General features: G+C 40.5%; 1 protein-coding gene across 2 annotated transcripts; it reads left to right on the top strand.

Annotated features, from left to right (window-relative positions):
* The first annotated feature begins 1,634 nt into the window (after positions 1–1,634).
* LOC137139317 (collagen alpha-1(II) chain-like) lies at positions 1,635–25,050 on the top strand. Of its 2 annotated transcripts, XM_067526377.1 has the most exons (54): positions 1,635–1,948; positions 3,735–3,941; positions 5,117–5,133; positions 5,264–5,296; positions 6,026–6,058; positions 6,223–6,276; positions 6,716–6,808; positions 7,258–7,335; positions 7,857–7,901; positions 8,034–8,087; positions 8,363–8,416; positions 8,704–8,757; positions 8,903–8,956; positions 9,106–9,159; positions 9,252–9,296; positions 9,438–9,491; positions 9,651–9,695; positions 9,832–9,885; positions 10,246–10,344; positions 10,477–10,521; positions 10,630–10,728; positions 10,833–10,886; positions 11,002–11,109; positions 11,221–11,274; positions 11,467–11,565; positions 11,771–11,824; positions 12,300–12,398; positions 12,655–12,708; positions 12,821–12,874; positions 13,004–13,057; positions 13,274–13,327; positions 13,550–13,594; positions 13,757–13,855; positions 14,843–14,950; positions 15,097–15,150; positions 15,253–15,306; positions 15,438–15,491; positions 16,103–16,156; positions 16,275–16,382; positions 16,829–16,882; positions 19,152–19,205; positions 19,295–19,456; positions 19,632–19,739; positions 19,921–20,028; positions 20,217–20,270; positions 20,392–20,499; positions 20,588–20,641; positions 20,770–20,877; positions 20,960–21,013; positions 21,605–21,712; positions 21,822–22,110; positions 22,844–23,031; positions 23,154–23,396; positions 23,515–25,050. In XM_067526377.1, the coding sequence occupies exons 1-54, from the start codon at positions 1,855–1,857 to the stop codon at positions 23,659–23,661; spliced, it is 4,464 nt and encodes a 1,487-aa protein (XP_067382478.1). In that variant the 5' UTR covers positions 1,635–1,854; the 3' UTR covers positions 23,662–25,050. The 2 variants fall into 2 exon arrangements, with proteins under 2 accessions (XP_067382478.1, XP_067382479.1); XM_067526378.1 differs by lacking the exon at positions 3,735–3,941.
* The last annotated feature ends 204 nt before the right edge of the window (positions 25,051–25,254 follow it).

Raw genomic sequence — 25,254 nt, 5'->3', positions numbered from 1 at the left:
CAACTGCAGCTACATCATTATTTATGTGACACAGCAACAATGACTTCACTTGACACAGCAAACTGGAGTGTTGGTGCAGAATGGCACTGTGTCCTATTTATTGATTCAGCTGGGTGACCGGCTGTTTAAATTCTTGACAAGTTTTTGCTACTGGCCTCATCAGCAACTTTACTAATTGTATTGCCGTGTTAAACTAAACCAGAATATCGAGCTAAACCCGTATATATTTTCCTTTGACATACTGTGCCACAGCTATGTTAATCTTTCCTTGTGGTTTTAGGACTAGGACTGTAAAGGTGACGTGTCTAGATTCCATTAACCTCATTTGAGCTGATGTGAGATCAGTTTACTTCCCAATATTCCAATCCCAATACACCAAACACCTCATATAGTTGATAGATGAGTGCTAATATTGCAACTTTTGAGTCTTTCTTCCTGTATGTGGGTGGGGGCTCTCTAGACGGTTGTGACCCTGGAGTTACTGTGCCTCTTCCCATGACAAAGACCCCTTTTTGAAGCTCACTCACCCGTCTTCCCCACATACATGATAACACAATGACAGAGTGACAGATTCATCTGACTCAGCTTTACAACAGATACAATGACTCTGGCTTTTATGTCAACAAAATAAATAAATCCCATTACAGACCTGTTGGAGAATTATTCTCCAACATAATGCTTAACTGGTAGTTGAACAAAACGTAGTTATGTCTCATGGGTCACAAAAGAATTGTTCTTTTAACTAGATCTCACAATCTCTCTCTAATGTCTAAACAGACAAACCTCTTGGGGAGTTTGGCTGTAATGCGAACATGCATAACTGCACAGTTGATTGGTCAACTCAACACTTCGAGGTTGCCCAAGGTCTGCAGATTACGTTATAATCCAAGAGACTAGACTGAAACAAACAAACTCACTGACCCACTGTTGAGTTCCCATAACTTTGGAGTTTAATAGCAAGTGACAAGTCTTTAATCTGCCTATGTTAATCTAAGCTTTGTGGGGATAGCTTTTCTTATACTTTCTTTAGTTTGTTCAAACTATGTTATAGAGTGTGATCTATAACTGGACAGACCAGGAAATTATCCATCATTTCAAGACATTAATTTTTAAATTTGCTTACCCACAACAACATAACTGATGAAGATAATACTATAACTGGTCTGTAATCACTTTCTATTTTGACAAGCAGAATATACAGCAGTTTCCCCTAAACATATTGAACACAAAACAGTTTCATCATGTATCTTTACATCACCATAACATATATGAATTTCAGTGTTTATGTGTAGTTCACAGGGATACACACTTTTTTTAAATTAACTTACATATTGGTCATTGTAACAGTGAAAATGAAAGTTCACGCACTGTTTGACATTTCCTGATTCACTAAGACTACTTCGTGTAGGGCTTGCCCTTTGCTCTGCTACTTGTAGTTCTCTTTTTGATGTGAAAGTGGAGGTGCATCTCTTGGCCAGGCCAGGAGGTCAGGGAAGGAAGGAGGGCTTGAGTTTAAAAAAATCTCTGGGAGAGTAGTTGCCCCTGGGTTGAGGGGAGGGAGATGAGGTTCAGGTTTCAGCCGTACAGGGGGTCTGGGGGAAGGACTGGTCCTTTGGAATATACGAAGATCCATACAAGGCACAGTGGACATAAAACCGTGGTGCTTGCCCTGACACGCTGGGTGCAGAGTACCAGCTGGGGCCCCACATTGGATTCCACTTAGATTTTGGAGGGTTTGACTGCATGGTCCTACAAGTCTTTGGGAACAAACACTCAACACACCTCTGACAGAGAGCCTGGTCTCCTTCGTCCCTTCACTTCTCCCCCAAGCTCCTGCATGTCTGATATTTAGACATGTTCAGCTTTGTGGACTCAAGGACTGTTCTGCTACTGGTAGCATCCCAAGTTGTTTTACTTTCCCTGGTCAAATGTCAAGATGAAGACGACCGTAAGTTGCACAGTTTTTCATTTTCTTGATTTTTCTTTTTACTTGTAAATACATTGGATTGTTGTCCTGATTGCACTTGCGAACATATTTCAGAATAATAGTGGAAAATAAATGAAATACAAATGATGTGATGTCAAATGAAGAGTGTCAAGATGATGTGAGTCTTGAGCTCATCAGTGGTCTTTCCAAGCGAGTGAGTGGATAGTTTTCTGTAGGACAGGTGAGGTGTGTGGGATCTGTGGGTGATGGAGGACCAGATGAACAAATGTCTGTTTGTCCTCACCTGATTCCTTCTCCTCAGCCTCTTCGTTGTGTTTGCTATTATGCTGTGTTAGATTTCACTTGGAGAAGCTTAATTAAAATCTTGATACCTTAAATGTTTTTTGGTGCCTAATTTGACCATTACGTGGAAGAAACATGCATTTGGTCTAGGCTGTCAAACAATTCAGTACTCATTAAAAAAAAGAGCAGTTGAGCAGTTTATGGGCACGTCGAAAGTGAACTTAACAGTTCTTAAGAAATGTAAAATAAACTTCAGCCACAAGGTTTGAAGGGAGCAGATTCAGGGTTTTCATGATGTAAAGTGATGAAGTCAGATGGTGCTTGAGCCCTGACTAGCAGGCTCAAAGGGTAGCAGGAAGAGAGTGGGACAGGGTGCACAGTAGGAATCAACAGATGATGCACATAAAGCTGCATTTATAGCAAAATGGACTTTACTGCTCCAGTACTCTGTATCTTAGCACAAACAGGGTGTGTGAGTGTGAATGGGTGAAAGAGAAGCAGTGTGTAAAGCACTTTGAGTACCAATAGGTAGAAAACTGCTATACAAGTGCAGACCATTTACACAAACTCTCCAATTGTAATAAATTGAAACAGTTTTGGAGTAAAAAGCAAGAACTTTATTTTATGTAACATATATGTGGTAATTATCAATTTCATACGTAGGTGTAAAAAACAAATACGTGTAAGTAGGCTGAACCCTAAACTGTATACATTAAACAAATCAGCCATTCTTAATTCCTTAGTGTGGTTGCACTGGCACTTGACACAGCTATGGGACCCAGATGGAGAAATTTAGAAGGACCCACTGTTTACTTAAGGCAGCAGCTTGTCAATTGGACACAGTATCCCCATAAGAGAGGTTCATTCATACAAGCAGCAGAGCAGGCCTGGAGGTTAAATATACTCAGGCCACGAGTTGCCTCAATTAGAGCTTCAGACACGACTGTGGACATTTCATTTTGTGTTGGTATAAAATTCAACATATTCCAACTTGGAGCATTTTCTTGCCCCATGAATGAGTTATTTTTAAAACCTTCATTGTTGGGCTACTTTTTTGCGCCTGGTTGTCAGCTTCTAAGCAACAAGGCATTATGTAGTTTTACACTTTTTTGTTTTAATTTTGTGTTTTTCTGTGCTTTTTAATGTCACTTTTTGTATATTAAAGCTTCTTTATAAAGCATTCAAATGTTATGATAATCACTGTGCAATTTAATACAGCATAATGTTTATTTTTCTACTTCTTCCTTCTACATCTTCACTCACTAATCCCTCCTCCATTTTACCAACATGCTACTTTTTCTCCTCCCACTTATTTGCTCCCCCACTTTGACCCCCCCTTAAAATCCTCTTACTCAACTAACATTTACTACACCTGCACTCATTATTGTATGAACTCGAAAACCTTTCGCTACCTAACTGTCTCTTGAACCAATCTCTCTGTCTTCCCATTGCTTCCTTTTCCTCCTCTGACCACCTGCCGCACACCCCCTGCTGGCCACCCCAGAGGAGGCAGGTGGCTGCATTCAGGACGGCCAGCAGTTTAATGATAAGGATGTGTGGAAGCCAGAGCCGTGTCGTATCTGTGTGTGCGACAGTGGAGCGGTTCTGTGTGATGAGATAATCTGCGAGGAGGTCAAAGAGTGTGACAACCCAACTATCCCATCTGGAGAGTGCTGTCCCATCTGCCCTGCTGATGCCAGTGCCCCCATTGGTTGTAATTTATTTATTCACATACCCATAAATAAATTACTCTTTTAGCTTGCATTTATCTTCCTCTTGGCCAACACTTTTGAATGGGGAACTGCCTCAGGATCCAAATATCTGCCTGATCTGTAGTAATGACTGATTTTAGCCTCTTCGTGAAATTTACATACATCGTCTCGCTTTAAAACATGTTAGTTTTATGACTTGATATTTAAATAATGACATTTCACTTAGACAGTACCTGATGTTCCCTGTTCTAAAGTCAGCCTTTACATCCTTTGTTTTTATAGAGACCAGCTAAGCAACACTATCAGCATCATTTCAGTCCCAATGGTCTTTTCCATGTGGGACTTGATGCTTTCTGATGTGTGTTATCTGGTTCTTAGTTGAAACAGTAGAAATGCGACTGTTTGCTATGAACTATGTTCTTATAGAGCTATAACACATTTTTATTTTTATTTTAACACATTCAGAGATCTCCTATAAAAATAGAGGTTGATTTAATTTAGAGAGGGAGCAAAATTACAAAGTTTTATCTCTAGGGCCTCATGTTAGTGTTTATATATGAACCTGTCAAATGTTCAAGATCTCGTGAAGAACTACTGTATTGCTGTGGTTTCTTAAGAAACAGTATGCGACATTGGTTTGGCATCATTTGACCATTACACACATTTCACCAAATTTCACTTAATTCCTCATCTTTTTCACTAAAAATGAGACTTGCTGTGTCATGGATCTCACAGGCCATCAAATGTAGACTATGTTTGAGGTCACTTGCGCATACTGTAAATGAATTCCCATAAATATGACATAAATCATTCATTAAAAATTTTGCAATGTATACTACTTTAAAACACTTATTGGCACTGACTGCCTTGCTTTATCCAATAAGCTAAGCTTGTTACTAACTGACATTTTACCTACTTACAAGATGTTAACTTTTCTTTTTGTGATCTACATAATTCATGTCCTTCTTTGCTTCTGTCTCACCTCTCTTGTCAGTAATATAATCTTGGATGGGTTCTTGTGCTTTGGGTTTGGTGAATTGTATTTGATCACCTATTAGCATTATTAGATAGTTTCCTTTCCTATGTATAACAGACTAGTTTTCAGATCAGCTAAGTGTTTATCCCTTTTAATATTGTTCTTTTTTCCCTTTCATCCACCTGTCTGCAACATCAGAGACAATTGGTGCTAAGGTGAGACAGTTTTGCATTGTGGAAAAGCACTGACACCCATGCACACTCACAACAAACAATATGAAAACACCAAAAGTTGTTTTTTCTTAGTAAGATGTTTCACTAATGTCACTAAACTTTTATCAACCAGGGTCAGAAAGGTGAACCAGGAGATATTGCAGATGTAAGTATAAATCCTCTGTGGTACATCACAGTAAAGTAATGTCTGAACTACTTAACACTTGATTTATACGCAAACACATTACTGGCCTGAGTGTAAACTTTCCTTATAAAACTGCTGTCCAACCTTAATATTTATACCGTTAGTATTTGGATAATATCACTTTGAACACTGTTTTCCTTTTTTGGGTTTATGCTGCATGTTGGTAATGATAATGTCCTACACAATACAACTGTTACAACTTTGATTAGGTACCAGTTATCTTTACTGATTGTTCCGATTTCTTGAGTTAATTATCCCTAAAGAAATGTGATCATTGGCAGCTTCTCAACACAAAAGGCTAACTACAGTCTACAACAATGTCTCGTTGGACTTTCTATTAAATTAGTAAAAATCCTGCATTCCTTCGACAAAATGAACCTCGTTAAATCCGCTTAGCTCCTCTCAGCAACTTTGCTGAAAGTGCACATGTCAGGTGAACAAAACCAGCCAAACCAGAGGTTAAGAGGAGGTTATGTTTTTAGCTAAACTTATTCTGTCAAATGAAATCCCCATCAGACTGTTTTAGCCTGATGTCAACCCCCTACAACGATGGAATGTTCTCCTCTAATTTAGGATGTTTTTAAAATGGGCACAGCCGGAAACAGGGTGAAAGATTGGACCTTTAATACAGAGTAATTTATGAAAGCAGCCAAAGAACCCTGGCATAATCTTTCTTTTTCTCTTGTGCAGGTTGTAGGACCAAGAGGACCACCAGGCCCTTTGGTAAATATTAGTTTTTATCCTATTCAGTGATTATATTTATTCTACAGTTATTCAAGCAATGCTTGATGAGGTTGTTCAATATAAATAATTTTGCTGAGTAGTTTTAAACACTCTGTGAATCTTGTTAATCTGTGACTCCTACTAAGACAAATCTATTTTCACAGGGCCCCCCAGGTGAGCAAGGACCACGTGGAGAAATTGGGGCTAAGGGTGATAAGGTGAGAGAGAAAAAAATAATAATAAAATGCTCCCTACCTCACTACATCTGAAGAAAATGCTTTGGTATAATTGCCATAATGTGAGCTCAGCATTTACTAAAGGCATGTGAAGGCGACAACAGATCTGATCTTTATTATGACTGAGCTGTCACTGTTATGAATATCCTGCAAAATTAAGTCTCCTTTTCCAACTGCATTTTTGAAAAAACGCATAGAAAAAACAAGCAATAAACGAGAACAGCCAATGACGAATCAGAAAAACTGGCTCCTGCGTTGTTTAGAAAATCATACTGCAGAAAGGGAACATGATGGTTATGGCCTACAATCCACGCTATAGAACACAAATAGTAGAACACAAATGTCTTGTTGATGATTTCTGACTTGAAATCTTCTGGTGAAAAGTGATTCAGAAGAAATAATCCTTTCTCTTTCTACCTAGGGAAGTCCTGGACCTCGAGGAAGAGATGGTGAGCCTGGCATCCCCGGAAATCCCGGGCCCCCTGGCCCACCTGGACCACCAGGGCTTGGAGGGGTGAGGGTCCACATGATTTCTTGAACAATTATTTACCAACTCTCCAATTGCTCTCTCAGATTTGGGTTGTAACGCCAAAATTTTAACAGTTTTATTGTTGTTGGACACAACATCAATAAAATTGTTTAAATAAACAAGCATACAGGAATATATATGAGATGACTCCTTGATAAATAGATGATAAAATCGCAATGAAATGAGTATCTTTACCATAGCTACATCCTTTGTTTGTGGAATCTAAAGGAAGGAAGGAATATTTGCATATCCATATGTGGAAAAAGCTCAGAATTTGTCCCCAAATGTATTTCATGTTTTATGATAAGAAAAAGGAAAGAAAGTTAGTACTTTACTGTTAATGACTTGCTGTTGTGTGTAATGGCCCACTTTGCTCTGGTGGGATAAACCACATAAACTGACTATCAGTCTCTGTCTGATTTGGGTTTTTACAGAACTTTGCTGCTCAGATGGCTCAAGGTTTTGACGAGAAGGCTGGAGGGGCTTCTATGGGTGTGATGCAGGGACCAATGGTGAGTTGCTCATCTTACGAGAAGTGTTTATGTGTAATTTAGACTTTGAACCAAATGCAGTATCATTTGTATTTCTGACATTCAGCTGGGCACGGAAGTGCTGCTGAAAATAATTAGTAAAAAAATTGTCAATCTTGATTGAAATGATTGCAATGCTGCCCCCTTGTGGCTTAGTGTTTCCTCTCCAACACAGAGATTTCAGATAATTTTGTTTCTTGCTTGCTGAAGTTTTAAATTCATGCTAACCAGAATTTTAAACTTCTTTAAGAACAGCTTGTTTGAGTACGAACAACTTTCAAATACTTTGATTTGCTGCTGTGGCACCTGAATTTGTTATCAGATCAAGAAAAGGGTATAAAATAAAGAATCATATTCAAAACATATAGGCTAATATGTTTAAGACATGCTTAGAAGTGGATCCTAATGATCTTTTAAGGGGATTGAGTTCAGATTACACTCTACATCATCTTCAACAGCTCTAAATGTTGAGTTTCTCTACATGCCTGTTGTGTCTCTTGCAGGGTCCTATGGGTCCACGTGGTCCCCCTGGACCTTCTGGAGCTCCTGTAAGTACACACATTATACAGCACTACATTGTGAAACAACTGAGGAGTTTGTCAAACAGCTGTCATACATATGTGCAGAGGAATTGTTGGTATAAACGAATAAATTCCTGAAACTTTATTTTGCACCTACAGGGGCCACAGGGTTTCCAAGGTCCCCCTGGAGAGACTGGAGAGTCAGGTCCAGCTGTAAGTATTAATAGATCTACCAGAATGCATCTGTGTCTAACAGGAGACTTCAGGGGTTTGCCAACCGCACCTGCTGCCAGAGAAACAAAAGCTGATTATGAATAATATCAAAAGCAGATTAAAATCAATTTCAAACTAATTTGCATTTATTTTACACATTTAGTTAGACAGATGGAGACTATGAAAGCACTGTTACCATTTTTTGTCACCACCTGTTTTTATGTTGAGCAAATCAAAAACTGTCAGTAATCATTATCTTCTATGATTTATAACAGGGACCGATGGGACCCCGTGGACCACCTGGACCTTCTGGAAAACCAGGAAGTGATGTATGTGCCAAGGATTCATCTTCATATAGTCACAAAACCAGTGCCATAGCAAACATAGTGTTTATGATCACAGTGAAACACTCTCTGAAATGTTTTATTTATGGTCTTCCAACTTATGACACATCAATCTCTGTTTATTTCTTTACTATTATTCCATTGAGTCAAATCATTTAAACTTTAAACTGTTTGGGTTATGAACCTCCAGGGGGCACTGCTGATGAAAGGCTGCCTCACTACATATATCACAGATTTAAGCACTAATTACTTCACTTACCATTTGTTTTTAGGGTGAGTCTGGAAAACCTGGAAAACCTGGTGAGCGTGGACCTGCAGGGCCTCAGGTGCATGAATAATTCATCATTTCATGTTTAAAAGCAAACCAATTGCAGCTGATGATAACTTCATATTATACCAAGAGATAAAGTCAAGAGAAGATAGAAATGAATGAAATTTTCCTCCAACAATGTTTTTGTGTGCTTATTTCAGGGAGCTCGTGGATTCCCTGGAACTCCTGGACTTCCTGGAATCAAAGGACACAGAGTGAGTGAAAGTGAAAACTTTCTGCTATATAGAAAAAACTGAGAAAGAGCTAACTGTTCAGAGCTCAGAGAAATGTAGCTGCTTATTCATCACACCTGAGGACTGATTGACATGTGAGTCCTGATCAGTGCATTCATGTTTTTCTGTAGGGTCATCCTGGTTTGGATGGAGCTAAGGGAGAGGACGGTGCTGCAGGAGCCAAGGTTGGATCATACATCAAAATATTTGTTGCTGTTGTCTTTCTATTGCTTTTCCAACTTGTTTCTATAATGTTTCTGATCTCTGTTCCTTTAAGGGTGAGGCTGGTGCCCCTGGTGAGAACGGTGCTCCTGGACCCATGGTGAGTTTACAGTGCAGATTTATGGCTGCTCTGTTTTCTTTCCTTTATGTTTTATGTTTTATCTTTGTGATAATATCAGTGACATGTTTGTAAAATCAAGTCTTCATTTGTTCAACCAATAAGTCATTATTTCTGTTTTAGGGCCCACGTGGTCTGCCTGGTGAGAGGGGACGTCCTGGAGGAGCTGGAGCTGCTGTGAGTATCAGCTTAATACTTCCAGGCTTCTACTTCTTCAGTCCACGGAGCAACAATATGTTTTTGCTGTTTTTTTGTAAAATGTGAATCTGTTGAAACATTATAATTCCATGGTCTTTATTATGACACAGCTAACCATCCTGTCCTTTCACTCTTTAGGGAGCTCGTGGAAATGATGGCTTGCCTGGTCCTGCTGGCCCACCTGTACGAATCATAGTTCTCACTTTTAAACTAATCAATTTTGTTTTTTGTGTTTTTTATACACTTTTATTACACAACAATAAAGATATGGTTTTATCAGACATGGGTGCTAAACCTCAGATTTCTTTTCTGTCTACAGGGACCTGTTGGTCCTGCTGGAGCTCCTGGTTTCCCAGGATCTCCAGGAACCAAGGTTTGTGCAGACCAAATTATCATAAATTAATGTTTCTCTGTTGCAGTGTCTATGTATTCAAATTTAGAAATAGAAGCCTGGTTGGTGTAACATGAACAGTTTGTGAACAACTTGAGAACTTTACTCTGCAAACCACATTATTTTTGTTGTCCTTACAACACAAGTGTGTAATTCAATTACATAAATTTGCTTGTCATGATTCTCATATGTTATGTTTTGTTTGGCTGCTCAACATCTAGCCATGGTACATCAGTTAAACATTTGCCTTCTAAATAACACTGAACATAAAATAAAAAAAACTAAATCTGTGTAATCTGTGTTTTTCCACCTGTTAACAATGAAAGCATTGTATCTTGTCAGGGAGAAGCTGGTCCTACTGGTATCCGTGGACCTGAGGGCCCACAGGGACCTCGTGGAGAGGCTGGTACCCCAGGATCTCCTGGACCTGCCGGAGCATCGGTTTGTGTGACATCCTGCTTATCCAGATAAAGATAGATTTACTTGTTGTCACACTTACACTGACTTTGTTATATATAAATGTTTTGTTAATAAATTGATGTTAATCAACCATTTGATTCCATGTGTCAATAGGGTAATCCTGGTACTGATGGTATTCCTGGAGCTAAAGGGTCTGCTGTAAGTCTGCACTCTCTGTTCGGAGTTGTAGAATCAACTTATTTTATCATTCAGAGTATTGATATTTTATTTGATTCTAATATTTTAATACTTCCATCTTCCATAAAGGGTGGTCCTGGTATTGCTGGTGCTCCTGGATTCCCCGGCCCCCGTGGCCCACCTGGACCACAGGGAGCAACAGGACCTCTGGGGCCAAAGGGACAGTCTGTAAGTCACTAAGAAATAAAGGAAAACTCTGTGACACCATGTTACTTGTTTGTGTTATTATTATTATTTATGTTGTATCTATGGTTTTTTCTTGCCACATCTAGGGAGACCCTGGTGTTCCTGGATTCAAAGGTGAAGCTGGACCCAAAGGAGAGCTTGTAAGTTGTTGAGTTTTCATTTGTTTTTAGTTTTTTACCATATTTGCTACAGTCAGACTACAGAATAGTGAGGTACTTCATTTTGAGGTATCTTCATTTTTCTTAATTTTTCTAGGGGCCTGCTGGTCCTCAAGGTCCCCCTGGCCCCTCTGGTGAAGAAGGAAAGAGAGGTGCCAGAGGAGAGCCTGGAGCTGCAGGACCAATTGGACCTCCAGGAGAGAGAGTAAGTTATCAGGATGTTTAAACAAGCTGGTTGAAAGTGATATATGAATTAGTTGTTGCTATTAAATGCACAACCTAATAAAAGTTGTTTTTCCTTCTGTGATTTTTTCAGGGAGCCCCTGGTAACCGTGGTTTCCCCGGTCAGGATGGTCTTGCTGGTGCTAAGGTGAGTCCTGAGTCAAAACTGAGTATAGGTCCGTGACACCATTACTACAGGAAAAAGTTGTATCTCAAGCATCGGAGCACAGGAAAGATGCTGAAAGATGCAGGATCATAAAACTAGCAAACTATATTTCTACCAAACCAATATTTAACAGGCTCCTAACAATTAAAGCGGTCGTACTTCTGTAAACTTTAGGGTGCCCCTGGTGACCGTGGTGTTCCTGGTGCTGCTGGTCCTAAAGGTGGTACTGGAGACCCTGGACGCACAGGAGAGCCTGGCCTCCCCGGAGCCAGAGTGAGTTCTGCATCTTTACTCATTACGTAACCAGAATCTATTAAAACAGCGTTGCAAACATGTCTGCATAGTCTACAGTCCAGTGGATAATTAGTGTGGCAGGTTTTATCCAGATCGGTGGGATTTAGTTCTGTTTTGTGCATTGCATATTTCTCATTTATGGAATAATGGTGACGATCTCCAAAAATGTGGTTGGCTTTTATAGGGCCTCACTGGTCGTCCTGGAGATGCTGGTCCTCAAGGCAAAGGTGGCCCCTCTGTAAGTACAGTGCAAAATCCTTAGAAAATGCTTCCTTCCATTGTTATGATGTAGTGTAGTTCAGCGTTTATAACACAAACTTTAAAAGTCGATTGGCAAATTTCCTTTGACATGAAAAGAAACTATACCTTAGATCAACAAGCCTTTACAACATGGCTTCTCAGCAGCAATTGTAACACAATGCATAAGCAGTGCTACGTACTGTAGTTACGAAAACAGCTCATTTGAGCTAAACAATGCTGGAATTGCACAATCTTTTACGGTGAAAGTCTGCTTTTAAATATCACAATTGGTAAATGTAATCCCATCACATAATAAATACCACACATTGTTGTCTTACAAACAGTAAATTAGTGTAATTGTTTACATGTAGAATTATGGAACTAATATAGCTGAGCTTGGTTTAATGTATATAAATATAATTTATATATCACTCTGTTTATTAGTGGTAATTTTTACATTGTGCCTTTGGCAGGGTGCCCCTGGTGAGGATGGTCGCCCTGGGCCACCTGGTCCACAGGGAGCCCGTGGACAGCCAGGAGTGATGGGATTCCCTGGACCAAAGGGAGCCAATGTATGTGTGTGGGAACATTATTACACACAACAAATTCATATAGCCTAATGGAACCCTGATTATATACAGTACATACTACATATATATATATATATATATATATATATATATATATATATATATATATATATATATATATATATATAAATACATTCCTGTACAGCAGAAGGCAAATAACACTAAGATGAATAACTTTATTGCACTCCAGGCAAAAGAAACTTTCTATTAATCAGTTCATGTGATTTCTCTTCAATAGGGTGAACCTGGAAAACCAGGAGAGAAGGGTCTTGTGGGTCGTCCTGGCCTGAGAGTAAGTACACGCTATTCACAAGAATTTCACCTTCCTCCAAAACTCACACATCGATTTATCATTTTCTGTCTCCAGATCACTTTTCATAACCTGAGTACTCCTCTCTATATAGGGTCTGCCTGGAAAAGATGGTGAAACTGGTCCCTCTGGACCTTCTGGCCCTGCTGTGAGTATTTTGGATGCTTTGGATATGTTAATTCGAATTATTAAAAATCAGTTACACTCCAATGACACTTGGCAGAGTTTTCACTTGTCCTTCCCCTCAACTGATCACTTGGGTTTGGGTGTCTGATAGGGACCTGCTGGAGAGAGAGGAGAGCAAGGACAGCCTGGACCCCCTGGCTTCCAGGTGAGTTTATTTTCTCATCAAACATGGAAAACTGTATGAAAAACCACTAAGTATATCTCCAACACAGAAACCAACATATATTGCTAAGTACAAGAGGAACGTTCTTTATGGATTTGGGAATTACAGTGTTACTCACAGAAAGTCACCAGACATTCTCACTTATTCAAAAACACAGCAGGCAACAACAAAATCTTACTAATCCCTGTTGTTGAACAGGGTCTGCCTGGACCTACTGGTGCCCCAGGAGAGGCTGGAAAACCTGGAGACCAGGTAAGTTTTTGTCCCGTCCAAGTGGTTTGTTGTACCCGTGCAACCTCTGATTCAGGGTGGAAACCATCACTTTCTGCCCAACGTTTTCAAATTGGTTCATAAACCCTTTGTCGTCACAAACAAGAAAATAAAGTGATAAATTAATAATGAAAACTTAACAGATGTTTTTCAATTGTATGCATAATTATACCAAAGCCTAAAATAATAATTTCTTCTCTGTAGGGTGTTTCTGGAGAGGGTGGAGCTCCTGGTGCTGCTGGACCTAGAGTAAGTTTCAGTGTTGAGACCTCAAGTTTATATCCTCAAAAAGTTTAATTTTTATGTTCTGTAGTGCTACAGAATAAATAAATAAATAAATAAATAAATGAGAACAGTGTTTTCCATTATCAGTTTCTCCTATTTAGTCAGCATGTTTCGGCTTTCTAACAGGGTGAACGTGGCTTCCCTGGTGAGAGGGGTGGTTCTGGACCTCAGGGTCTTCAGGGACCTCGTGGACTTCCTGGAACACCTGGAACCGATGGACCCAAGGTTGGTAGATTACCCTAAAACAGTATTAACTTAAATTCTTGTCTAAAACCCTAGAGTATCTTCTTAACTATACTATACAACGGTGTTTCCGTTATTCAGCATGCCCAGTGTGCAGCTTGAAAGATTTTGTGCGGAAATGTGAGTCAACTGTGTTCGTGGTTGTAAATCCAGAAGACCAGTCATCATTTTAAAATGGGGCCATTTCATCAGGTCAAGAGAGACTGACTTTTGCTATATAGCAATAAAAACAACAAACATGATGCTTATGTATATTTTCTTATCTTAGGATTTGTCAGCCAGGTGCAGAAACTTTGTGTTGCCAGACAGCCTCATAGTAATGAGGCTGCACTTAACAAGACCTACTAAATCATTGCACCCATCCAAGACATTTCTGGCACATATAACTCCCTGTACAACCTCAAGGAGTTGTTTTTACACTGAAGATTTAGTACAAATGAAACCAGATAGATATAAAATGTTATTTGGTGAACTTTAGAGATTATCCTGGGGCAATGCTGTTACATTTTGACAGAGCCTGATTATCTGTTTCCTACTGCTTTTAGTCTTTACGCTAAGCTAAACTAACTGGCTGCTAACTGTGACATCATATTTAACTGATAAACACCAGTATGTCAAATTATCAATAAAGGGAATATTTAAGTAAATATATTTCTCAAAATGTCAGAGTATTCTTTAAATTTTTTATGATAAGATGAGTGACAAGTCTTTTCTGGTCTGGTTGTCTTTGATGGACATTATGAACCTGCAGCTTTGATCCTCATTTTCTTCGAGATGACATGTTCAAGATGAATGATGACACTTTAATGGGACCTGTTTCATACTTTACAACAACATGTGTCTATGTGTGATGAGACTCGTTTGCCATTGTCAGTAAATAAACATTAAAGTCACAAAATCATTCCTCTATATGAAACTAGTCTAGAATACTGAAACAAATTAGATTGATAACTTTTCATTTTAATTCAGGGAGCCATTGGTCCAGCTGGTGCTCATGGACCTCAGGGACCCCCCGGCCTGCAGGGTATGCCTGGCGAAAGGGGAGCTGGTGGAATCCCAGGACCAAAGGGTGACAGAGTGAGTCTTTTAAATTATGTTATAACAGATTTTTTTTATTTGATTGATCATTTTATCAATACAATGGCATACTTAAATAATGTCATTTCCAGAACAATTGTAGTTTTATGTATGGATGACATGCAGTGTCCTTCTTTGTTTGACAGGGTGACAATGGTCAGAAGGGACCAGAGGGAGCTCCTGGAAAGGATGGTGCTAGAGTGAGTTCAATATAAAGTTTTAGTTGGTTATAAAATTTGTTAAACAAACAAACAGAGTAGCATTTTATCTAATCTAATTTGTTACACCAATTTGTTTTTAAGGGTTTGTCTGGTCCCATTGGTCCTCCTGGCCCTGCTGGACCCAACGGTGCTAAGGTAAGAACAGCAGTACTACAATTATTAACTGAGTTTGAATTAAGTGTGCGTACGTGAGTTCACTTTATCATAAGCATTGTGTGCTTGTTAATTTGCTGTCTTTGGTGGATTGTGTCTCTCATCCCATCCAGGGTGAGACTGGACCTACTGGACCCAATGGTGCCCCTGGTGTTCGTGGTGCTCCTGTAAGCATCTTATTTTTGCCATATATGTCTCATGCATACATATATCTATATGGATTTTACAGTCTAGTACAGTTTAGAGAAGGCACTAAACCCCCAAAGTGCTGTGTGAGGTGGGGCCCTTTGATATTGATCTTATATAGATTTTGCGTCCTGTATCATGGACAGAATATCATACTGCTGTTCACAAATCAATAGTGCAATCTGACTTTATTCAGTGTAGAGACATTGCTATTGACTGCAAAACTTATACTGGACCAGAGTGAAGCTTTGCATCCCTGTGGAAGATGTTCATTTATCATTTATAGATTTGACATAGAAATAGATGTTAAGGCCTTAGAAACAGTATCTTACACAGTAAGAGGTGAGGTTGATGATGCTTATGATCAGATAAAGATGGCTATTTTTGTCATTTTGTTCACTCTGTAATTACTTATCTATATTTAATCTTATGGTTGCTAGGTTTCTCTTTTCACCAAGACTGTTATATACCTGGACAGACAGGGAGAGTTGGTCTGATGTATATTTTCCAACATGAACAAAAGCCAAAAAAACACATGGTATTATTTCTCAACCCAAGCTTTCTCTGACCAGCTTTCTCTGTCTTTGTGCAGGGTGACCGTGGTGAGCTTGGTCCTCCTGGCCCTGCCGGCTTTGCAGGACCTCCTGTAAGTGAAGTCAAAACTAAAAATATGTTTTTTTCAAATGAAATGCTGTAAAACATGTTTTTTTTAATATTCACTCGCTGAAATTCTACTGTTTTACCTTTTGGATTAAAATATTCAGGGTGCAGATGGTCAACCTGGTGCCAAGGGAGAGCTTGGTGAGGCAGGACAAAAGGGAGAGGCTGGCAGTCCTGGACCTCAGGGACCATCTGGGGCCCCTGGACCTGTGGTGGGTATTTCACATCAATGCAGATTTATATACACTACTCTAGGTCATAACTCGGGATCAAATTAAGACAGTAATGGGTGCAACTTTACAGTATTTATTGTGGTTTAAAATAACTGTATTGTATGGGGCAACTGTGGCACAGGAAGGTAAAGCGATTGTCCACCAATCTCATAGTTGTTGTTTCAATCCCTGGCTCCTCCGGTCACATGTCGAAGTGTCCTTGAGCAAGACACTGAACCCCAACTTAGTTGCTCCCGGTGAGTGTTGGCCAGCTGCATAACAGCTCCCCCATCGGAGTATGAGTGTGTGTGTGATTGTGAGTGTGAATGGGTGAGTAAGAAGCAGTGTAAAGCGCTTTGAGTGCCAATAGGTAGAAAAGTGCTATATAAGTGCAGACCATTTACCATTTAATAATAACATGATTAATTGTTGTTTCTCTTTATCAGGGACCTACTGGTGTACCTGGACCTAAAGGAGCTCGTGGTGCTCAGGGAGCTCCTGTAAGTATCTGATAATTTATCACATGAAGAGACATGAAGTCCTTCAGCAGAATACAGAAACAGAGTAAACACATTATATTATATATGCATTTTAAAGTTCTGGACCTTGAGTGATTAAATGATTCATTTCACTATAGTGCAATAGCTTCAGTAATGCTCCTCACATATGGGAGCAATGTAGAGCTTAATTAATTAATTCTATTGTGATCAATAGAGAATTAGATGATAAATGTTTCATTGAGTCATAGGTCACTTCAGTCATTTGTCAAAAAAGTAAGTGTTAACTGGTAATTGGTAAACTGTCACTTCTCTGTTGCAACATGCAACAAATGTAAAAAGTCACTGTTATTCTTTCAAGCTGTCTGAAGGCATTAACTTGGTCTTAAGAACATTGTAGCAGGCATTTTTCACTTTTACTGTCAGTTTGTGCATTAAGCGATTGATTGAAAAAAGGAAAAAAATATCAGCTGTTAACCTGATGGTGGAAATAATCATTATTTACAGCCCTAAACGACTGTGCTAAATTCTTCAGGCATGTAATCTAATGCATACACAAACTTGCATGTTTACACCAAACATACACAATATGAAGGCAGTTGAACAAGTCAAGGCTTTAAACAAAACCAATTTACAGAAAAAAGTCCATTGCGATTTACATTCAAATACTGATAGAGTTAGACTCCCATACTTCCAACCAACAAGACAGGTTAAGGGCCTTGCTCAGGGGCACAATTTTATTCTGCTTGTCTCGGGGATTGAACTTGCAACCTTCCAGATGGAAGCTTCTCTAATCTTAAGGCCACAAATGCTCTAAAAAACTATCACTGAACTACTATAAATGAAACAGACATCAGTTTATTATGTTTGGATTAAATCTCATGCCTGTAGTGAGTTTTGTGTAACATAAGTAGCTGCAACTGCTGAATTTGCCCCTAAATACAATCATAAGAAAATAACATAAATCATATAATACTTGAAACCTAATGCAAAAATACAGAATATCCTTGCATCTCCTCCACACCTTTCAAAGTTACAATATGCAACTCAAGGTTATGCCAACATGAGACTTTAATCAATCTCTCCCTCTCCCTGCTCTGCTATGCTCTTCTATTGTTTGCTTTGATCCATCACACTCCGTACAGCCTTTCAGGTATCAGTCATTCTCAAGTTGCCATAAATAAGAAGCACCAAACCCTAGTAATCAGCCAGAAATCATTCCAATTGTTGGATTGCTTGGAGGAGCGAGCGTTGCTCAAAAACTAGAAGTGAACATCTCTGCACTGCTGCCAGTGCTGTTCTGTGAGTGACTTCACAGGTGTCGACAAGTCTAAACAATAGTATATGTTTTGGAGCATATCTGTACTAAAACAATATTGAAAAAAGTTACCCTCTGTAGCTTCAGTCCAGGACCGATAGTTGCACCAAATTGCTTAGTCCTGCCAAAGAGGTTTTGATTCACCTCACTTACTGGGGGAAACCCCAGTAAAAGGAACCTCTCTCCCTGGCAACATCATAACAGCCGCATTTACTTTACATTTACATTGACTCCTTTAGCAGACGCTTCTATCCAAAGTGACTTATGAGTGAGGTACAGGGCAAGCACAAATCTGAGTCAAGGAGAAAACAGCAAAGCAAAGTCCTGCCAGAAGAAGTATTTACCTTTCATGAGAAAGAAAAAGCAGAAAGGACGTCCTCTGTTTTCAGCAGTTTTTGAGGGTGAGATTGCTGAGCGTGCAGAGTTTGGTATCTCCTTCCATTATTTTAGGATTGTTGAGAGTTTTGCTTGGTGTCTTCTGTGCGGTGCTGGGACCACCAGACATTGGTTAACTGGCAGGAGCTGTTGAGTTGACCACCCTATAGGCAAGAGACAACCTGATGCGGGCAGCTACAAGAAATCAGTGTAGAGATCTGAAGAGTGGTGTGACATGAGTCCTTTCTGACTAATTAAAAATGTGGTGTGATACTGCATTTTGGATTATATGCAAGGGTTTGATTGTGCAAATCGGTAATCCCATTAACAGAGCGTTGCAGTAATCAAGACGAGATATGAGCAGCACCTGCACAATGAGTTGGGTTGTATAATCTGTGAGGTAGTGTCTGATCTTTCTGAATCCGGATGACCTAGAGACTGAGGAGATGTGGTCCGTATAGCTTTGTTGGTCATCGATGATGAGCCCCAGATTTCTGGCCAATTTAGTAGATACAATCTGCATCCAGCTCAACGGGTTGAATTAGTTAATGTTTACTGGCCTCTCTTCCTTTTTATCAGGGTGCCACTGGTTTCCCTGGTGCTGCTGGAAGAGTTGGACCTCCTGGTCCTAATGTGAGTATTTCATCAATGATCATCTCAAATGATTTGTCTTTGTGTAATTATGACTTTACACTGTGGAATTCCCTTACTTCCCATCACAGGGTAACCCAGGGGCATCTGGCCCTGCTGGCCCTGCCGGTAAAGATGGACCAAAGGGTGCTCGTGGTGACGCTGGTCCCCCAGGAAGACAAGGAGATGCTGGGCTTCGTGGACCCCCTGGCCAACAAGGAGAGAAGGGAGAGCCTGGAGAAGAAGGAAAACCTGTGAGTCTGATTTTGCACTTCACACTAACCCTTTAGTGCTGGTTTGAGTCACATGCTATAGTATTCACAGGAAACCCAAGCCCAACCTTACTGACTCTAGAAGGTCTTTACATTTAAACAAGTGCAGTAAAATAAAGAAAATCTTGACACTACTTTCTTCTTCCTGATGCTGTAGGGTTCTGATGGGCCTGCAGGTCCTCAGGGTCTGGCTGGATCCCGTGGTATTGTTGGTTTGCCTGGTCAGCGTGGAGAGAGAGGCTTTTCTGGTCTCCCTGGACCTTCTGTAAGTGACTAAATGTACTGCTCCAGTATGTTTAGGCAGTTCTACAAACTGAACTTGAATTTGTCTGAACATAAACTTAAGCTTACCTCCCTCTGTTACTGTATATGTATGTATGTATGTTACATATATGTCTGACCACATCACTACTGTTACAATGTGATCATGATACATATATGTTTAGGGGGAGCCTGGTAAACAAGGAGCTCCCGGCACACCTGGTGACCGTGGACCTCCTGGACCTGTTGGACCCCCAGGAATTACCGGACCTGCTGGAGAGACCGGTAGAGAGGTTAGAAGCAAACAATAATGAAAATATGATTTTGAAAACTATAACTGGAGCTGAAACTATGATCTGGACATCAGTTATGTACCCACTTGTCTGATTGTAGAAACAATGATTGCACCTTCAATAGAAGTATTGTAAACACTTTTCATCAAATGCATGCCATATTCTCAATATAAGTATTTGTGTCTCAGGGTACCCCTGGAGCAGATGGACCTCCTGGAAGGGACGGAGCTGCTGGAGTCAAGGTGAGATTTCAACCAGACGTAAAAATGTAAAACTGGTCCAACAAATCCTGAATAAATAAATTACAATAAACTGCTGGCAGAAACTTGTTATTCTAAGTCATCGCCTTGTGTCTTCTTGTAGGGAGAACGAGGTAACACTGGTCCTGCTGGTGCCCCTGGAGCTCCTGGTGCCCCTGGTGCTCCCGGACCTATTGGACCCCTCGGCAAGCAGGGAGACAGAGGAGAGGCCGTAAGTACACACTATAGCGACTCCCTGCAAAGGCATAGTGTTCACCACTCATTCAAAGTTAAGCACCTACATGTATTTCTTTCTTTAGGGTGCTCAAGGACCTGCAGGACCTTCTGGGCCCGCTGGCGCTAGAGGAATTGCTGTAAGTATCACCAACTTTAGCTGCAACGATCATTAGGGTTTTTTTTTTAGATTTATCTATTGAGTTCTGTCATTGAAAGTGCTACATATATGCAGCCATTCATTTCAATGCATAAAAAACTTTTACAGGGACCCCAAGGACCACGGGGAGATAAGGGAGAGGCTGGTGAAGCTGGAGAGAGGGGACAGAAGGGTCACCGTGGCTTCACTGGTCTGCAGGGTCTTCCTGGACCTCCTGTAAGCAATCCAGATGTCATCCCTGTAGCATCATTTTGCATCCGACCTGTTATCTAACCTGTGTCCCTCCTTGTCCTAACAGGGTCAATCAGGAGATGCTGGAGCTGCTGGACCTGCCGGACCAAGTGGTCCTAAGGTGAGATAGCTGAGCAAACGCAAAGGGTGACAGAGAAGAGAAACTCATTTAGTTTTCAGCCTGCAGCTTTAACAGCCAAGATATGTGGTGGGTAATGAAGGGCACAGGTTAGTCTTTGTAATTCTCCAATCACCTGACGAAGATGGGGACAGGAAAAGGCCATGTGCTTTAATTACCCACCGCAGTGATAAGATGGGCAGCTGGGGCATTTTGTAATTACTCTCTGCATGGAAAAGAGGCAGACAGACAGACAGACAGAGACCATGAATTGTGAATCCACTCTTGTTGAGATGGGAAATGGACTTCAATATCTGTTCTAGATTAGCTAAGCACTGTGCATGATAAGAAAAATGAAGGGAAATGTCACCATACAAATAATCTTAATGCATAATACGGTAAAGGGTCTGAAGGTGATTAGGCTGATAGAGAGAAAACTCCTGCTGCACTTGAATCGCATTATCTGATGGTTTTCATACTTTCTGGCGGAGCTAAAAAAACTAATATAGTTTTACACTTTGAACATGAAGTAAAAATGTTTTATTTTTACATCGAATTATTTAACATTTAATTTAAAACTCAATATGTCTGTAGGGACCACCAGGACCAGCTGGACCTGCTGGCAAAGATGGATCCAACGGACAGTCTGGTCCCATTGGACCGCCCGGACCTCGTGGACGCTCTGGAGAAACTGGTCCTGCTGTATGTAACATGTCCATTGGCCCATTTTACTTTACTATTTTAAAGCTTTCTAACTACACCTGATTCCACACATGCTCCTTATCCATATCATGATTTCCCCTGCCTACAGGGTCCTCCTGGTAACCCCGGACCCCCTGGTCCTCCTGGTCCTCCAGGGTCCGGCATCGACATGTCTGCTTTTGCCGGTCTGGGTCAGACTGAGAAATCCTCCGATCCTCTTAGGTACATGAGGGCTGATGAGGCCTCCAGCTCCCTGAGACAACACGATGTTGAGGTTGATTCCACACTTAAGTCCCTCAACAGCCAGATTGAGAACTTGCTAAGCCCTGATGGCTCCCAGAAGAACCCTGCCCGTACCTGCAGAGATCTAAAACTGTGCCACCCTGAATGGAAGAGTGGTAAGTGAGGTGGGGGGTTGAAAAGGATGAAGAAAGGAAATAAAATCTGGAGATTTGTTGATGTTTTTTGTTTTACTTCTTTTTTAGATAGGTCTTTAAATTTGTTTCTAGACATGTTCTTCTCATGTCTTAGTTTGAAAATTTACCCAATGTCAAATTCATTCACTTTAACATCTATAGGTATGTAAGACTGGGCTTGATTGAGGCTGACATTTGTTGGCACCTTTTCTTTTTAGGTTCATAGAAGTTTGTGATTCAGCAAACTCTTAGCATTGCTGCACAAAACATCATAGCCAAATCAGCTACTCACTACACTGAAAGCACTTAGGCTGGATAGGGGTTGTTAATATAAACTCTATCCTGTTGTTTGTCATGGCATTAGTATGGCAAATGCTGCTCCATAGGTTTCACTGATACATCCTGTTGAACAGTGGCAATTTCAGAAGTTTCCAGTCGCAAAACAGATATCACTTTTAAAAAATAGTTGATGATCCAATATTGTAATAAAATTGGAGGATGATATATTGTCGAGACCTTTGCTGGGAAAATTATAGGGAAGCCACAGATGCAACAGCGACATAAATTAAATATAGAGTTTAAAGCTTTTATCTTTGGGTAGGTGCAAAGACAGCCACCAAACCTATTCACAGAGAATCCTCATTAGCAAATGCAATCAGGAGTTGAATGCCCATGTTTTGCTGAATGAAACAAACCTCTTCTCTTACCTTTTCAGGTAACTACTGGGTTGACCCCAACATCGGCAGCACAGTCGATGCCATCAAGGTGTTCTGTAACATGGAGACTGGAGAGACCTGCGTATACCCGAGCATCACCACTGTTCCAAAGAAGAACTGGTGGACCAGCAAGAGCAAGGACCGCAAGCATGTGTGGTTTGGTGAGACCATGAATGGAGGATTCCACGTAAGTGCACTTATCTGTCACCTGTGATCATGTTTATCTATAAACTGGCCCTAAAGAACTTGATGATAAACTCAACATGACAGCTGCTGACTAACGCCTCTGAATGTTGTCCACTTCTGCAGTTCAGCTATGCTCAGGACGGCCCTGCTGCCAACGCTGCCAGTGTTCAGCTGACCTTTTTGAGACTTCTGTCCACTGAAGCATCCCAGAACATCACTTATCACTGCAAGAACAGCATTGCCTACATGGACCAGATAACAGGCAACCTGAAGAAGGCTTTGCTGCTGCAGGGCTCCAACGATGTGGAGATCCGTGCTGAGGGCAACAGTCGTTTCACATACAGTGCGCTGGAGGATGGCTGCAAGGTGAGTGCAGACAGCTACAACACTTTCAGAAAAAAATTATCTCTTTTCCAGTTTTCTGTTTGTGTAGCGTTCTTTTCTGGGAGCCTCGTTAACAGATTTGTCCACTCTCAACCAACAGAAACATACAGGCCGGTGGGGCAAGACTGTCATCGAATACAAAACACAGAAAACCTCCCGTCTGCCAATCGTGGACATTGCTCCTATGGACATTGGCGGAGCAGATCAAGAGTTTGGAGTGGATGTAGGCGCAGTCTGCTTCTTGTAAAGCGGAGTCTCACAATGATGCCCCCCCCCCTAAATAACAGGAAATAAATAACACTCAGCCATGAAACATCACACATACTTTCACAATAAAGAAGACTGGAAATTGTAAAAGAAAATTGTCTCACAAACAAAGTGCTCTCCAAGTTGTACTCCCTGGATGTTAGCACTGAAGGGCACCGGCAATATCTGTACACCACACCAGCATTCTCTGTCAACCCGCTTCCTGAGATCCAGTCATGTTTCCCATGGCCCACTGTTGACAGGAATGAGTCAGAGCCAGGAGAAAGAGGGACCAAGCGAACAAGTTATGGAGGACAGAAACATGACTTGATGTCACTTATTTATTGTCTAACCTGAATGGTCAGAGTTGAGGTAGGACTGGACGGCTTTACTTTTTTTAAGTAAAACAAGCCCACCTTTCCACTACAAAACAGCCACACAACCTCTGTGCCAGTCCTACTCCACCTCCCTCTCTGTTTCCCTCCTGACACACAAATAAGATATTTTGAATCAATGTAGACCTAAAACAATCTCAGTAAATAAATTAAATCCAGGTGCTCCAGGCCTGTCCATCATGAGCAGGAGTAAAACCTTTACTGTGTATTATAAATCCTTGGTTCTATTGTTGTAAAAGTCTGTGTTTATAAACAACCAGATGGTTTTATATATTTCCACATTATGTGTGTATATGCGTCTGTATGCACACCAACACTTTTTTGGAAAGTGAGGTTACATTGGGGATGTATGTTTCCTATGTCCTGTATCCCTTGACTGCCCATCAGAAGAAGCCCCAGTTCTCACATCCCAGAAAACAAACTATTTGTCTTTAAAAATTTGAGGGAAATTTGTTTTGCTTTTTTATTGTAGTCGTCCAGATTATTTAAAGCTACCTCACAATGACAAAGTAAAAATGTTGAATTTAAATCTGAGCTGATCAAAACATTAGCTTTCAGGTGCATCTGGGGCTGAACCTCCATCTTTGCTTTGGGTTGCTGTCTCTTCAGAAGGTGCTATGAGTTCTGCAAATCTCCCCCCACCCACATCCCTAATTCCCACTAGCCTCGCATCACACACTCACACTCCACCCTGGAGGAGGGGTGCAGTTAGGTTAAGACAGTGGAGACAGGGGCTACTTGGAGGTCTCTTCTTGAATCCAGACCCTCAAAGCTGAACATGGGGACTCTGGGGAACCTCGCAAAAAAGAAATAAACCAGGGTGGGTTGTCTCTGTGTGTGTGAGGGCGTGTACATTTTTTAATTAATTTTATTATGACCATGATCATTTTTGTTTTTGTTACACTTCTAATTGCTGTAAATTGGAAAATAAATGAAAAAACGAACTAAGAATGACGTTGATTTTTAATTGAGTTCTGAATAAAAACAGAAATGGCGTGGGGATGTTTTCTTTCAACAAAACCATTCAAGAGTGCTTAAAAGTTGTTTTTTTTTACTTTTGATTAACTTGTATTTCTTAAGGTCAGTCACTCTGAGAGTGTGTCCGAGTCTGAAACTTTAAGACTGTGATGCAAGTGTGTACTTTCATGAAAGACAATTACAAAAGTAACCCAAGTACTGTATTCGCTGTGTGGTTTCAG

This window comes from Channa argus, chromosome 13 (assembly GCF_033026475.1).
Source record: "Channa argus isolate prfri chromosome 13, Channa argus male v1.0, whole genome shotgun sequence".
NCBI lineage: Eukaryota > Metazoa > Chordata > Actinopteri > Anabantiformes > Channidae > Channa > Channa argus.
Note: the sequence above shows the minus strand (reverse complement) of the source record. Positions and strands in the feature narration are given on the sequence as shown.